At 43.1% G+C, this 17,167-nt stretch overlaps 1 protein-coding gene across 1 annotated transcript; it reads right to left on the reverse strand.

Moving 5' to 3' along the window:
- Positions 1-1,192: 1,192 nt before the first annotated feature.
- LOC112136164 (kinesin-like protein KIF2A) lies at positions 1,193-16,818 on the reverse strand. Its single transcript, XM_024257761.2, has 21 exons — positions 16,349-16,818; positions 15,890-15,984; positions 15,637-15,756; positions 14,900-14,954; positions 14,292-14,408; positions 12,935-13,035; positions 12,687-12,782; positions 12,549-12,603; positions 10,927-11,089; positions 10,774-10,864; positions 10,643-10,706; positions 10,485-10,576; positions 10,266-10,408; positions 9,982-10,186; positions 9,487-9,597; positions 9,348-9,415; positions 7,358-7,447; positions 5,551-5,695; positions 5,362-5,463; positions 3,072-3,207; positions 1,193-1,742 (listed from the first exon to the last, which is right to left on the reverse strand). The coding sequence occupies exons 1-21, from the start codon at positions 16,407-16,409 to the stop codon at positions 1,657-1,659; spliced, it is 2,196 nt and encodes a 731-aa protein (XP_024113529.1). The 5' UTR covers positions 16,410-16,818; the 3' UTR covers positions 1,193-1,656.
- Between the last annotated feature and the right edge of the window lie 349 nt (positions 16,819-17,167).

Here is a 17,167-nt window from a genome sequence, read left to right on the forward strand (position 1 = left end):
CAAAACTACAAACTACAGAAAAGTTCAATCCATAAAAACATAAACTATAATCAGGTTCCATCCACCACAACTAACTATGTATGGGTTTCATCCAACAAACTACAAAGGTTATATCTACAAAACCACAAACTACAGGTGGTTCCATCCACAAAACTACAGATGGGTTCCATTACAATACAAACTACCAGCAGGTTCCATCCAATACAACAAACTACAGGTGGTTCCATTCAGAAAACCACAAACTACAGCCAGGTTCCATCACAACGCAAACTACAAGCGGGTTCCATCCAGTACAGCAAAGTACAAGTGGGTTACATCCACTACAACAAACTACAGGTGGTTCCATCCACAAAACCACAAACTACAGGCAGGTTCCATCACAATACAAAGTACAGGTGGTTCCGTTCAATACAGCAAACTACAGACGGGTTCCATCCAATACAACAAGCTACACGTGAGCTACATCCACTACAACAAACTACAGGTGGTTCCATCCACAAAGCCACAAACTACAGACAGGTTCCATCGCAACACAAACTACCAGAGGGTGCCATCTAATACAACAAACTGCATGTCATTCCATCTACAAAAACATAAACTACAGGCGAGTTCCATCCAAACTACAGGTGGGTTCCATCAATACAACAAACTACAGACGGGTTCCATCCACTTTGCATTTATTCCTCATCTCTGTTGATCTCTGCTGGATCGTTACAAACTGCTAAACCTTTTCTAGGACTTCCTGAAACCTATTTTTCAATCTGGACGATTTTACAAACCTTTGAAATATAACAGGATATTTTTCCTGAAGTCATCTGCATGAAGCTTCAGCTCATTTAGGTAATAATAAACCATCTGTTGCATGTCGTCGGTCAACTAGAGCTCCATACTTAACAATAAAACAGTTCTGTTGTCCACTGTTCTCTCCTTATTGAATAAAATGTACATAAAATTCAAATGTGTTCATGTTTGTTGCCTGAAGCCTCGGAACAGAAACAGATTATTTTATAACATTTCACTTTCATCTAAACGTTTCCCTCTTTCTTCTGCTTTTGACTTCTTTCTTTTTAAACATTTAAGTTTAAATTAAACTTGTTTTTATTGGTTAATATGAGCTGTTTGTTTTCCATTAAACTGACTCCGCCCACATGTTAGGATGACATCCTCAAAGGTTAAATAACAACACCCACACTGAGTTTATTTATTTATTTATTTGGCAGATGTAAAACATTTTCATAAATGTTACTTGGAAACCTGGCAGAGCCGTTCGCTCCGGGATTCCTGTCGGGTTCGTCTCAGTCAAACTTTATTCATTCACTATCAACACAAACAGACACGTTTTCTTCTGTTCCGGACCCTTCCCTCTCCAGCAAAGAGCAGGAAACAGTCCTCTGAATATTGCACATAACTGCAACGACCGTTTATAAAATCAGTGAAAATGACGAAATCTTTAAAAAAATTCATTTCAAGTTTTTTTGTTGTCTTTTGTTTTTAATTGAAGCACTTGTGACTGAACACGCAAAACCACGTAGATGCAGGATGGAAGAGCGACGGCGGTCGGCTCTTTGGTTCCACAGGGGGATGATGGGTAATCGGTGGTAAAATCCCAGCAGCTTTGAACGCAGCCGAGTCAGGAGCGGGGACGCCTGGCCTCTTCTATAGCGCTCGCGGCCTTTTGGGCGTTATCTGTTTGCTGGCTTGTTCCTCTTCCTGGAGGGCGCAGCGGAAAGATTTGACTTTATCTGAAAGAGAGAAAATCTGCCGTCATTGGAGAGCAAGAGTCTGCATGGAGCTATTTACAACATTTACAACATTTGTCAATTATCAGGGTTTCCCAGAAATCTCTGTCCATCGGGTGAATATAGCCCACAATGCTTTGCATTTGAAAATGTTTTAATGCATCTTAATGTAAATTTTATAAATCATCAAAGTTTTCATCAGTGAATTCACAATTAGTCTTTGTAAAATCTTAATATTAGGATTTTACTTCAGCAAATCGATGACATTGTTTTTACCGTTTGAAGAAAAGTCGTCAGCATGTGTCTGAATTACATTAAAATCTGGATATTTCAGCAATATATTATGGACGTTTTTTTGAGCCACAATTCAAAGTTATATGCATTTCTCAATTGACAATTTAATTTACAAATTTATCATGAAATTTGAAAATATTTGAATTGGTAGACCAAAGGAAGTGGAGGCGGGATTTAGCAAATATAGAGAGGTGGTAGGCCCCACCCTGATTTTGGCAGAGAAAAAGCGGCATCCTATGCAAATGAGAATGCATTACACTGGGGGGCGCTGTTATGCAAGTTTATTAGAGTTTTACAATGCAATAGATTTTAATTTCCTTTAAAATGAATTTAAAGCAATGTAATTTTTAAATACTGAATTGTAAATTGTAAAATGCATTGTCATTTGAATTATGACATCAAAAACTTTGACAATTGACAATGCAATTGATTTAGTTTTTATTCAATATTTTATTTTTAAAATTGTCATACTGAATTGTAAATTGCAAAATGCATTTTCACATTGCATGATTAATTTGCAAATTGAATTGTCAATTGAGAAATGCATAATACTTTGAATTATGGCTCAAAAAACTGCATAAATAATTAGACTTACAGATGTTTTAAGGCCTTAAAATATGAAAAAAGTGTCAGAGCAAGAATGTTTATACTGACCAATAAACTGACAGTAATATTTGTTTATTTCTCTGTAGAAGTCTATAGGATTTGAAAGTACTTCCTGTTTGGAACACCAGGGGGAGGAGTCACTCAGTCCAGTTTCCATGAACAGTCTATGCATATAGCTTAAGTACACTTTTTAAAGAATGTAAACTGCATTATTTGGGGTAACTAATATGAAAACTGACTGCTAAATTTAATTTAAATGAATTAATTTGTTTAAAAATGTTTTTTTATGTATTAAAAACTTAATTCCTCTGCACTACTGAGTGTTTTTCCTTTAAATCTTCAGAACTTTCCGTATGGGTTTTATGACATAAATGACTAAACCTCTTTTTAGGGACGGTTGTGACTCTCTCAGTGAAAAAGTGGGATTTTTACCTCTCAGCTCAATGAGAATGTCGATCTTCTGATCCAGAATCTGCTCCAGCTGAGTTGCGTAGGATTCCACGTCGTAGTCGACCTCCTCCGTCATTTCTAAAAGCACCTTCTCGTCCTCCAGCCAGCGGATGGACTCCTGGAGGGAACAGATGCAGCTCTGTCATACTGAGCTCTACAGGTAAAATCTGTCACTCTGAAGGATCTCAGTTTAAAGACATTATAAAGTCACCTGCATTAAAACAAAACCCTGTTGCTTCTGTCTATTATTATTGTTAGAATTTTGTCCAAATCCTTTCATAGGAAACTCTCTTGTCAAAACTCAATAGAAGAACCCAGAGCAGTTGGAGATCTTCCCAAGTCATTAAAATGACTCGACGAGGACTCATCCAGGAGGTCGTGAAAGAATGTCAGACCTCACAGGACTCCGTTCGGGTCAGAGTTCAAGATCCAACAGTCAGAAAGAGAGTTTAGACACAAAAATGGATTCATGGAGAGAAAAGACACAAACAAGAACACAAAGAAACGTCTGGATGATCCACAAAACGTCTGAACTAATAATCTGATCAAACAGAAGAGGAACGTTCTGGAAGGATTGAGTTGTGCTACATCAGGAGTCTAATAGTGAGAGATCAGAGCAACAGTCAGACACGGTGGAGGTAGTGTGATGGTTTGAGGTGTCTTTGCAGTTCCAGAATCTGCTCAACTTCTAATAAAAATGAACAGAAGCAAAAGCCGTGAGTTCTTGTAAAGAGCTCTAATGCATCAAGAACACGCCAAGCGATTATTCTTGAACGTGCTTCTAGCAAACGGTGTTCACACTGGATGGTCACTACCCGATACTAGCGGATTAATCACAGTTTGGAGGTTTGGTGTGAAATGTCAAAGTGGTTCAAATCTGGTGAATCTTTTTGTTTCACAGCTCTACTCCAATATATGAAAGAATTTGTCATTCGGGCACAAACCACAGGTATTATTTCTCCTCCATGATGATTTTCCGACGGTTGGTACTTCCTGGAATTGAAATGGACACCATCCACATGTCACTGCGTAAGCTTTCAGGTCACTGGTTGCAGGTTTTGTATGTAGAGCCCAAAAACGGACTTAAAAACTTGAGCGTTTTCCCCCAAAATATGCACATTTACGTAGACTTTTCATTGGAAACCGATGTGAACGTAGCTTTAAGGTTCATTCTCCTCAAACATGATTCATGCGGCGGAGGCGGACAGTTTCAATGTTAAGTTAATTGAACAGACGAGACATGAGGCGATCTGAAGTCCTGCGACGGGTGCGGAGGTCTGCCAGCAGCTTGATTTGAGCGACAAGGCGTAAAACTGGGAGGCGTGGCCAAAATTTTAATATCTGAAGTTTGACAGGTCGCCGTGTCGAATCTGCCAATCAGGAACTCAGCCTAGGACACGTTCTCAGTGATTCAGGTAGAATACTAGTCTAAAGCGAACGTTTTTGTCCATAAGTTTCATCTTTTTCTTTAATTCGTTGGAGCCACAGATTTGCAGAGCTCATCCGGCTACTTTGGGGCGAAGGTGGGATTCACTCTGGACTCCTGCGGCGGAGATCACTCGCTCGATATGCTGGCAGACGGAGAGCAGAGGCTGCCGGCTCAGGCCTCATCGAGACATTAAGAAAAAGGAAAAAGGTCTCCTATGATTATTTTCCCCTCTGATTAATACGAGACCGCGAGCCTTCAAGCTCAACCACAGAGACACAGAAACACAGTGGAAGCAGCTGTCATACAGACACAGCCCCCTGTAGCAGCAAAGTCTTTTAATAACATAAACCCAAACATGGAGACATGATTAATTATGTTTTTGTAGAATTCTTCACAATAACCCTGATTTTTCAACATCATCTGTGTCTTCAGACATTCTAAGTGAGATATCCACAGACACATTTCCTTATAGCGATCATCCTAAAAACATTAGCTGGTAGCTCCTCCTCAAGCTCTGGAACACATTTTTTGACAGGTGACGACCAGAGAATTTGTTGGGCGTGAATGCACCTTTAGGGAGAATGAACCTCTGAAGTATTTGGGTTCTTTAGCAGAAACATGATCCAAATACAAAAAATGTGAACAGATTTAAATGAAGATTGGATCTAATTTAGTTTGAGATCATGACCTGAAACAGGCAGGAAAAGCTCATCTGTGTCTGAAATAGTTCTGCACAGAGGTGTAGAAGAAGGCTCCTCCTGTTCTCTCAAACTCCTAGTTCAGAAAACCCTCCATAATGGATTAAAAAATCATCATTTAGAGGCTTCGTTTTTGTTTCTGCACCTGGAAAACGGCTCTGTGGTCCTCCAGCATCTGCTCCTCCATCTCCACCAGCTGAGACACGGCTTCATGGAAGGTGAAGAGCTGTGGGGAAACCTCCTCCTCCTGAAACAGAGGAGCTCGAGTCGTGACTCTGATTCCAGAGGAGCAGCGTGAAGCTCCGCCTCCCTCTCCTCATCTACCAGGACTTACGTTCTGTTCGCAGAGCAGCTTCAGGTCGTCTCTCTGCGGCGAGCTGCCCACGCCCCACTGGGCCTCCAGAACCTCCAGCTGGGTGATGTGTCCTCCCTGGTGGAAGTCCAGCGCCGCCGCGGGATCCACAGAGAGCTCCTTCATCCTGATGGAAATGGCGAGAAAGGTAATCCATCAATCTTTCCTGCTCTGGAGACGCTTCGTATTGAAAGATTATAACTTCAGATCGCTGCAATCATCCAAGATTTGTTTTTAGATCAAAGAGAAAAGATTAAAATGGTTAAAAATTAACTCATCTGTAAACTGCCAGAGGTTTGAAAAAATATAAAATACTACTATGTATAGAGAACTGGACTGAGTGACTCCTCCCCCCTCATGTTCCAAACAGGAAGTGGCTCCAAGAAGCCAAAAAAAGCAAACCTTTTGGTGACAGATTCCTCCAAGTCTGTTTCAGTGGAAGGGGTGTGGACTTCAAACAAGCTCACTTCTGATTGGCCACAGTAGTTGCCATAGAAACACTGACTCGGACCAATCACTGTCGTCTGGCTCCAACATGGCGACATCCATATTGCGGAAAAAATGGCGACTGAATTGGCTTCATTTCGCTAGAGCCGAAGGTTAGCATAGTTAGCATAGTAAGCATTCTTAGCGATGCATTTTTTGGAGATGGATGATGCTGATAGCAGTGCTAGCCCTTTTAGTAATGTTAGCATAAAGAGCAATTTTAGTGTCATGAAAAGTTTTGACCTCCACTGCCTCACTACATATCCCATCAGCCACCTCCCAGACTTCCTTCCAGCACAGCTGATCGCCATCAGCTCATCCAGAATTAAGACAATCACCAGCTGCTAGTATTTTGCGAAGTCTTGTTTTGCTAGCAGACATTCTGAGCAAAAGTTGGCAGCTCCGTTTTTTGTCCTTTTCCTGTTTTCTCGTTTATCTGCCTCGCTCTTGTGATTTTAAACTACGTTTTATGCCCTTGCTCACCCTCATTAAAACGTTTTCTTATCATCCAAAGACTCCGCCCCTATTTACACCATGTGCTTTTCTGACACAAATAATGATGCTGATTGTAATGCTAGCATTTTTAGCAATTACATTTTCTTTGTCTCAGAGAAACTGCAGCAAAATGTCTGTGAGAAAAGTCTCTTTTAGCATCAGAAACTGTTGACAGGAAGAGATCTGAACCAATTTCTGCTGCATGCTGGGTTGTTTCCATGACAACAGCTTCACCAAGGTAACTGTAAGCCAGTCTGAAGGAGGTCATGAACCCATCAACCAAAGTTTGAGATCTTTGGTTTATCAACAGAATCAGGAGGGTGAACCAATGTGTCTGATGGAGGAGGAAGTGTGATGGTACGGGACCGAGTTTCCCTGAACAAACAGCTACCACCAGACCTGAACCACACGGATCTGGTTTGGGATGAATTAGAAACGTTGGTGGGAAATTCTGATAAATGTTTGGAGAGAACCCAGTTCTTCTGTCAAAAAAACACTTTCTCTGTTTTACTTTCAACAAGTTTTCTAGCTTTCACATCATCCTTTTTATTAAAAGTTCATCTGGGTTTAATGCTCTTTCAACTCTTCAAAAAAATCTGGCATTGATTGAATTTAGTGGTAGAGAACCCTTGTTGAATGATGAATGTTGAGGTTTACGAAAGAGGAGCAAAGGATTCCTAAATGAGGAAGACTCCGCCCCCATCTGTAACGTCTCATTCAGAGTGAAAATGAAAAAAATGTTCAGACTTCTGTGGAATGAATGAGCCTCAGAACAAGTGAAAACAGGATTAGCAGTTTGCGGTCGTACTTGTAAGTCGGGGACAGCTCGGATCGGCCTCCCCCGCCGCCGCTCTGCGAGAAGGGGATGTCAGAGGGGCTTATCCCGAACTCCTTCACTCTGCAGAGACACAGACGAGGAAGAAAAACAAAAACAAAAGTTCAGAAAGTATCTAGTATCTAATATCTATGTTCAAAACGTTCAAAATTCAACTGTAATATCTCATTACAACCTATAGGGGGCAGCACATAAATGGTTTTAGACACAAATTTCAGGAAGTTTATTTTAAATTGTCAAAAATGTGTCAAGGACCAACAGACAGCACTTTTAAAGCCTCATTTATCGAGGTCAACAGATAAAAAAGTTGATTTAGCATTTGGTTACCCTTAGCTAACTTTTAGCTAACGACACTTTTAGGGCATTCAAGAACGTGTTTAACACCGCCTTGATCCGAGTTAAGCCCATAGTGTTCACACTGGACAAGCAGGTTTAGTGTGCAACGTGCGCTCCGTGTACGTGGAGCCTAAAAACGGATGTAGAAACTTGCGTAGCGACGCGATAATGAGAGTTTTGAATGCGGAAGCCTGATGTGCGTTTACTTACACTTTTAACTGAACACGAGTTACTTTAGATCTCATGTGTCAAAGTCGAGGCCCAGGGGCCGGATCCGGCCCTCCAGGTAATTCTATCCGGCCCTCCAGATCATTTTATTTTATTGTTATTAATGACCCGATGTTATCTTGGGCTCATTTCTAACTTGTATAATTTTGACAAAATATATTTTTATGGAGACTAAAATGTTGAAAGTTATTTAAGGTTTAAGTTGATTTATTCTGGAATAATATTCCTGTTTTTTTTATTATTTATAATTATGTTAAAAAGTTACAGTTTCAAAGTTTTAAAAAAATTGGTATTCTGCTTGTTTTTTGGATTATTTTTTCATTTACTAAGATTTTTTAGACTATTTTGGAGTTTAGCTGATATTTCAGCTACATGCTAGCTGGTTTGGCTAACCTAAATTTTTTTTTAGGCTAATTTGGCAATTAGATCATGTTTTATTTGGCTGTTAGTTTCACCGTTTTTAGCCATTAGCTTCAGCGTTTTCATCTATCAGCTTCAGTTTTTTTAGCTATCAGCTTCAGCGTTTTCATCTATCAGCTTCAGTGTTTTCAGCTATCAGCTTCAGTGTTTTCATCCATCAGCTTCAGTGTTTTCAGCTATCAACTTCAGTGTTTTCAGCTATCAACTTCAGCGTTTTCAGCTATCAGCTTCAGCGTTTTCAGCTATCAGCTTCAGCGTTTTCAGCTATCAGCTTCAGCGTTTTCAGCTATCAGCTTCAGTGTTTTCATCTATCAGCTTCAGTGTTTTCAGTGGATTAATTCAGCTTGCAGCATTCACACTAGCATTATCGTAGGTAATGCTATATATCTAGTTCATAATTATGTTAAAAAGTTTTTAAAATGTCGTCTTAGAGTGTTCAATAAATGTTTATCCTGTTCGAGCTAAAATGTGTTTTAGATTTTGGCCCCTTGTGTGATTGAGTTTGACACTCCCGCCCCAGATGGTGTGAATGTAGCTTTAGTCAAATGTATCTCACCTACTTCACCGAACGTTGTGTATAAGTCTTCACTATGACCGGTTGCGCGCAGCATGACCGTAGAATAAACTGTGCATGAACATTTCATTGGTTCATTGGGCGGTCTACATTTATTTGAGCCACTTGACCTCCTCGTACAAGTCTGACCATTTTCTCTCCACAGACGCCGGTATCCACCCTCAAGGGCAGTTATGAAGACTTTAGCTAAGCATAAAGAAGGTTCTTGTTCTGCTGCTCCTAAAAAGTTCAGACTTCTAATCATTTCTGGTGTAAAAACTGACTTTTAAACATTGGATCTGGTGAAGTTCTGAAATCAGCCTCTAGTGGTCGTTTGAGGAACTGCAGCATTTGGAACCCGAGAATGCATGGAAGGCGGGGCCGTGGTTTTACCTGGACTGTGTGGGTTTGTTGGCTGTTCTTTACCTGTTGGCGTATCTGAGCGTGTTCAGCGTGTTTTCACAGGACGCCATTCCAGGAGAGATGGTTGCGATCTGTGGAGAGGAAGCACTCGGTTTAGCGGAGACGTTTGTAGGCCGTCTTAGCGAGGATGTCCTCTTCTTACCATACACGTTCTGGAGTTTTCTCCTATGAACGAGTCCCGCAGCACCTGAGTTAACTTGCTGGCTCTGAACGGAGTGTGAGGTTTGTTTCTGCCCAGAGCTCGGATGCATTCCTGCAGAAAGAAAACGCAGCGTTTGTACTTTTATCAGGACCAGATTTTCTAAATCATTTGTAGCTATAATATACTTTTTAAGAATAAAAACTCAAGTAATTTGAATCACTTTTGAAGCTGTTAAGGACTTTTATTCTGTGTTTTACTGCAGCCTTGTTGATTAACACGATAATTTAAATAATATTTTGTATTCTTTTCACTAAAAAGAGAAGCGGATGATAATAGTGAGTGCAGAACATGAAGCTGAAGCTTCTTAATAATCAGGATCTGTCTGATCTGGACTAAAGATCAGATCATCTCAAACATGAACCTCCAGGTAAACATCTGAGAGACTCTCCTCCATCCAGGACGGTTCAGAAGAATCGGTTCTGAAGTCAAACCGACCTTCAGCGCCAGCAGACTCTTGTTGATTTCGGCTCCCTCCAGCCGGGTCTGCCGGTCGGCGCTGGACGTGTCGGCGCCCCTCTCGTTCCCCGCCAGGTCGATGAGGGAAAACTTCCCGTGCATCTTCCCCCGCCGCCGCAGGATGATCTGGAAAACGGCGTGGCTCCGAGACGAGTGAGCGTTGGCGGACGTCTGACCCGACGTCCTGCGGAGCGTAAAGCACAGCGGTTGTAGCCTCAGCGGCCCGCCGGACGCCGGCAGCGGCGGCGGCGCTGCGCGTTCACCTGCAGCTGTTTCCCATCTCGATGAGTTTGAGGACGTCCTCCGTGCACTTCACCTCCCTCTCCTGCAGCCCCACCACCTGCACCTGCTGCTTCCCGTCCTCCAGGACGCGCAGCTTTGCCTTGTGGTTCAGCAGGTCGAACACCTGCAGACAGAAGCAGAGAGTCTGCAGGCGAAACGGCTTCAAACCGGGCCGAGCAGAACCCGCCGCAGACGCCAACCTTTCCGCTGTAGATCTCAAAGAACGTGGCATAGACTTGCAGCTCCATTTTTTTATAAACCGGCTTCTTCAGCATGAGGAAGACGTCTCTGGCTGCAGGAACAGAGGGGATGACGTCAGCCGGTTTGAGCAGAAACCGGGTCGGGGTAAAACTCTCACCTGACAGCGCGTAGATGCCTTTGGAGCAGTCCTGGTTCTTCCCAGAGAAGTCTCCTCCCATCGTCTGAAGGAGACGAGGAACAGCGTGAAGCACAAACACCAACCTCTGCTGCGTCTGACGCTCCACTCACGTGAGTTTTCCCGCTTCCCGTCTGCCCGTACGCGAAGCAGGTCGCCATCCCCCTCTCGAAGATGGTCTCGACCAGCGGCTGAGCCGTGAACCTGCGGCAGAGCGTCTGTCAGCGCCGCTGGGGGGCAGCGGGGGCGGAGGCGGGAGGGGATACCTGTAAACCATTTCGTTGGTGGAGTTCTCGTCGAAAGCGTAGTCGAAGCGGAAGGTCTGGTTCTCCAGGAAGCGGGTCAGGTCCACCTTCTGCTTGGGCTCGTGGACCATGACCACGTCTTTGCTGGGAATGGTGATCACGTCCAGATCCTTCACGGAGATTTCTGGAGAGAGAAGCTCCTGTTGTCTCAGTCACTTTAGTGACAACTTCAGGTTCAGTTTTTCAGCCGAAGCTGTCGACCGTGAGAGGTTTGGATCAGATAATCCGTTAGAATCTGGATTATAATAAGAATGAAGCTCCATCTGTGTGCAGACATGAAGCATGAAGGAGCCACACTGGAAGGATTTGTATGAAATCAAATCAGGATCAAATAAAAAGAAGAAGACATTTTAAAAACAGTTTAGATTGTAAACTTAACTGAAATACTGAAAATAGATCATTTTCATTTTGAACAAATGTATATTATTAATTAGAAAAAGATACTGAAACTTGATCAAAAAAAGCTTTCAACCTAAAACTGTTACAAAATTAAAATAATGTTAATTTTTACATTTTTGTTTTAGCATTTCTCTCTTTTTAAAACTTTAATTCACAGTTTCCGATCAGAGTTTATCCTCATTTTGAAGCCATTGGGTGATGACACCAGGTTATACAGGTTATGGTGACTTTGTATATATTGTTACGTATTTCATATTATACAGTTTTCAGTTGTTTTATTTTTTTCTCTTCAAATTTTCCATATTTCTGTCCGGTTTACCATTTAAAGTTTAAAACTGTTTTTAATTTAATTTTTTATTCAAATCTATTATCCTGTTTTTCATTCTCTTTAAGCTGACGTACATTTTTTTAAAGATCTTTGTGGCTCTTGAAGAACATTATTTTTTTTGCATTTATGGCTTTTGAAATTTGTTTACATTATTTGAAGCATGAATAATAATTAAAAAATATATTAAAGTTAAAAATGAAAAAATAATAATAATAAAGAATCTTCGGAAGGACATTTATGTATTTATTTTCAAGAGAAAATGTATTTTAGTGCAGAGAAGAGATCAGAAAAGAGTCTAAAATGTGCGAATACTTTGTTTTCTAGGTAAAAACAATTGACTGTATATGAGAACTGGACTGAGTGACTCCTCCCACTCTTTGGCGTTCCAAACAGGAAGTACCTGCTGGCTCCAAGAAGCCAGAATCCAATGGACTTCTATAAAGAAATAAACAGCTGTTTGTCCAGTGTCGTACTGTCAGGGCCTGCAAAGCCTTCAGTGAAAGCCTAAGTATAGAAGAATAACCATTCTTCATCAGATACTTTTTTTCCTAATAATCCTCTTGTTTTTTTTTTTTCATATTTTTTTCTGTAGTTCAAGTTATAAACCGACCAATCAGATGACTCAATGAAAGTAGGTGGAGCCTGCTGGCCCTTACATCAAACGTTCAAATATTTGATTGACATTTTTTTAAATATAAATTAAAAAATAGCTGCTTACAGACAATGTTGGTTCCAACATGGAAATAAATTGACTTCATGTGGTTGTACCCGGAAGTTAAACATGATGATGTCACACTCGCTCTGTCCAGTTCTCATATACAGTCAATAGTTTGACCTGCAGAGAAGCTGCTCTTACCTTTTTTGTTCAGCGGCCGTGCACGGACGCACACACAGATCCTGTGCTCCTCGATCTGAAACATCAACCATGAAGATCATCAGTCAGCTGCTTTGACGTGACTCCGCCTCCGTTCAGTTCCTGCTCGCTGAAACTCACCAGGTCGTTTGAGGTCAGAGGTCTGTAGTCCAGACTGGCTCTGAAGTCTCGGATCATGCACATGATCTCATAGTTGGGTAAGTTTACGTCCACTTCCTGCAGGAGAACAAGAAGAAATCAGCAGATCTGCTAGGCAGATCTAGCCTAACCCTACTCGGGTTCTGCGGGTTTTTGGGCCGTCCGGGTCCGTGGAGGACCGTAGAGGAGCGGCTGCATCTACAGAACCAGTTCCTGGGTTTGCTCCTCACCTGGGCTCTCTTCTCTCTCAGCTCCTGCTGCTGCAGACGTCTCTTCTCCCGTTTCTCCTGCAGCTTCTCCACCTCCTTCACGCAGTTGGACTTCCTGCGAGCTGCACAGAATCAGAACCACCACGGTCCACGTTAGTGAGGGTCGGATGGAAAAAGGATTTTCCTTCCCTCCAACATGAGAAGATTATCTATTATATCTGTGATATTTGGAAGCATCATTTTATACAGAACTTGACAAAAAACATAAAGTTGGATCGAACTTCATTGACTGGATCATCAACTCGCTGCAGAAGAAACTCAACCTGCTGTGAACAGAAACATTCAGCAGATTGTTTGAATGTTCTGGGAGAGAAGCTGCAGCTCTGCAAACAGAATCTGATTGTCCAGCTGCTGCTTCACATGTTTCACTGTTGATTTGTGACCAGTCAGCTGTTCTGGTCTGAGCTGGAGGACCAAGGCGGTGAAAAAGGCTTTGACTCTGCAGCTCACAGCTGTGTGGGAGATGAGGTCACCGCTGCAGCACAAGGACTGGAAGTGCATCCAGAAGGGGAGGTACAGCGCAGAGGCTGCATGTGAATACCACTCTGCTGCAGCTGCTTGCGCATAGCCTGCTGATGTATGCGCATAGCGTTCTGATGTATGCGCATAGCGTTCTGATGTATGCGCATAGCGTTCTGATGTATGCGCATAGGGTTCTGATGTATGCGCATAGCGTTCTGATGTATGCGCATAGCGTTCTGATGTATGCACATAGGGTTCTGATGTATGCGAATAGGGTTCTGATGTATGCGCATAGGGTTCTGATGTATGCGCATAGCGTTCTGATGTATGCGCATAGGGTTCTGATGTATGCACATAGGGTTCTGATGTATGCGCATAGGGTTCTGATGTATGCGCATAGCCTGCTGATGTATGCGCATAGCGTTCTGATGTATGCGCATAGGGTTCTGATATATGCGCATAGGGTTCTGATGTATGCGCATAGCGTTCTGATGTATGCACATAGCCTGCTGATGTATGCGCATAGCCTGCTGATGTATCCGCATAGCGTTCTGATGTATGCGCATAACTTTCTGATGTATGCGCATAACTTTCTGATGTATGCGCATAGGGTTCTGATGTATGTTCATAGCCTGCTGATGTATGCACATAGCGTTCTGATGTATGCGCATAGGGTTCTGATGTATGCGCATAGGGTTCTGATGTATCCGCATAGCCTGCTGATGTATGCGCATAGCGTTCTGCATTTGCAGGCACATACCATTCTACAGCGGCTGCATGCGCGTAACATTCTGCTACATGCACATACTGTTCAGCTGGAGGTGCAAGTGCTAACCGTTGTGCTGCATGCACGTACCGTTCTGCTGCTGCAGCTGCTGATTGGCTGCAGACGGAGGGGCGATGGAGGGGGGTGGGGGCTCCGCGGGCTGGCTGTGCTGGCTGGGACGGGCTCTGGTGGTTCCCACTGCTGCAGCTGAGAGAAAAACACTTTTTTAGACCCAGATTTCTCCATTAACTCAGAGATTTATTGAAGCTTACAGTGAAATTAACTATGACTGAGCAGGAACCAAAACCAAAGAAAAACAAACAGGAATTTTATTGGATTTCTCTTTTAAGTTCCATTCTGATCGTCTTTTGATCTATTTTCAAATCGTCTTTTGATCATGATGATGTTGTTTTTAACCAGATTTTAAAAACGTTGGACTTTTTCTTGGACTAAACGGTCTACGACCTTGATATTTCATGTTGGGTCACCTGTGTACTCTGTACAGGTGAGAACATTTTTTACCTGGAGACAACCTGTGTTCACCTGTTGTGATGAAGCTCTAGCTTCCTCAGGACCAGGTGAGCCTCCTCACCTGCCTCTTAAGGCGACTCATTTGAGAAAACAAACTTAGTGATGGGTTTACAAGAACTTCTCACCTGTACAGGTACGAGTGAGAGTTCACCTGAGATTAAACTCACCTCTGTTCTCCCGGGGAGCGCTTTCAGGCTTCGGGATGGCAGTGGCCCGTTTGGCCTGAGGGGCAGAAATTTGAGAGAATTAAATCTTTAAACAACATACAAACAAAAAACAATAATTTAAATAAAAAAGTGTATAATTTAACAAAAAAAGCATTGACTGTATATGAGAACTGGACCGAGTGAGTGTGTCCGGATCCAACCAAATGAAGTAAATTCAATCGCTTTTTTTTCGCAATACGGGCGCCACCATGTTGGAACCAGAGGTCTTTAGTGAACTGTGATTGGTCCAAATCGATCTGAGTTCTCGTTTCCATGGCAACCACTCAATCAGAAGCGAGCTGTTGGAAGGCCACACCCCTACAACTTAAAAGTTTGCTAGATAGAATCTGTCAAATGTGTTGGACGTGGGGCCAGCAGGCTCCGCCTACTTTTATTGAGGCATCTGATTGGTCAGTTTGTAACTTGAATAATTTGAATTACAGAAAAATATATGAAAAAAAATAGAATTATCAAGAAGATGTAGCAAATATTACAGTTTATTTCTCTATAGAAGTTTATGGGATTTTGGCTTCTTGGAACTACTTCCTGTTTGGAGCACCAGGAAGGAGGAGTCGCTCTGTCCAGTTCTCATGTACAGTCATAAATGGAGATTGTAAAATAACTGCAGGTCTGGAACTCTGCTTCAGTAAGACTGTGGGTATCAGATGGGGAGGAGCTGTGGCTCCTGGGGGGCAGACCTTCGGGACTTTGCTGATCTTTGACACGCTGGAGGGAGGAAGAGGAGGTTCTGGACTCTGAGGAATCTCCTCTTCAGGAGCTAAATCCGGATTGAGAGCGAAGACACTCTCCAGGTCGATCTGGAGTTCAGGACACACAGCAGAGCAGGAACCTTCTCAGAGGAGAACCAGAACTTTGTGCTGCAAACTTTCAGACCAGAGGGAGACAAGCCCCGCCCACACCCGCCTCCTGCAGCAGGTGGAGCTGCCGTACCTCCTTCCCTTTGGTGTCCCCGTTCTCGATCCACTCCACCGTCACGCTGTCGTTGTCCTCGTGCAGGGAGGTGACCATGGCCTGGTGGATCCGCCCTGCGGAGGATGGAGAAGCCGGGTCAGAACCGGAGGAGAACCTCGGGGGGATGATTGACAGGAGGGGATCCGGAAGGGCGTGGCTGGTGATGCAGTCAGAGGATGGAGGCCCGGTTCTGTCAGACCCTCTGCAGCAGCAGAACCGGCTCTGAAGCCGGTTCCGGCTGCAGGTGGACGGGCCCGCCCCAGTCTCCGACCGTGACCCACAGGACCGAGTCGGATCGGAACCTCCGAGTCGGGGCTGTGAGGCGGCTCGGGAAGGGGGGGGGTCCGTTTCCACGTTCATTCTGCTAGCAAAAGCTGCGGGGACGTTAGCGGCGCTCGGAACCAGCCGGATGCGGGCCGGGCCGGGCCGGACACGTACCGTCACTTCGCTTGATCTCCACGTAAATCCCCACGTAAATCCTCCCGAAAACCGCCGCCATCGCTGGGCGTGTGGCGCTCCCGGTTCGGTCCAGTCCGGTCCAGGCGCTGCGGAGGCTGAGGTCACTGTCAGGAGGAGAGGGCTTCTGCGCATGCGCAGGCCAGCATCCTCACTTAAAGTCCCAGAAACGATCTGAGGAGGAAAAGTCCACATGTTCATCAGACATGATGGAACATGGAGAATCTGAAACGTTTATTTTGTTTTTTTAAACGTCTGTAATCACTTTTGTTTTCTTTGTTATTCTTTTGTTCAAGAAAAATCCTTATTTCTGCTGAAACTACTACAATTTATGTCATTTAAAGGTTTCCTTGACGCAAATTGTAAAATAAAAATGTTTCTGTTTGGTCTTTAACAGAATCAAATTTTAGTATTTTCTTGTCTTGTTTTATTTATCATGAATGATGGATGGATGGTACTTAGTCAGCGGACCCTCGTCGTTTTCTAGAACATAGTTTCTGCAGAGCGGCAGGAGTTTATTTGACAGTCATCTTTAAGTTATCTTTAAACAAAAATGGCAACCATATCAGAGTTATCCATCCTACAGTTCTGATCCAGATTCCAGCTCAGATGAGGAAAACAAAGACGTTCATGGATCTATTCGTCTGCATCCGAATGGGGCGGAGCAAGGAGCTTGTGGCCCCGCCCAGTGTATTTTCTACATCACAAACATAATCTTTTTTAGATGTAATTTATCGTCAGCTCCCGATTCATAGCATTTTTAACAAAGAAATATTCCCAAATGCAATTTGGATCTTTATA

The sequence above is a fragment of the Oryzias melastigma genome, linkage group LG12 (assembly GCF_002922805.2).
Source record: "Oryzias melastigma strain HK-1 linkage group LG12, ASM292280v2, whole genome shotgun sequence".
Lineage (NCBI taxonomy): Eukaryota > Metazoa > Chordata > Actinopteri > Beloniformes > Adrianichthyidae > Oryzias > Oryzias melastigma.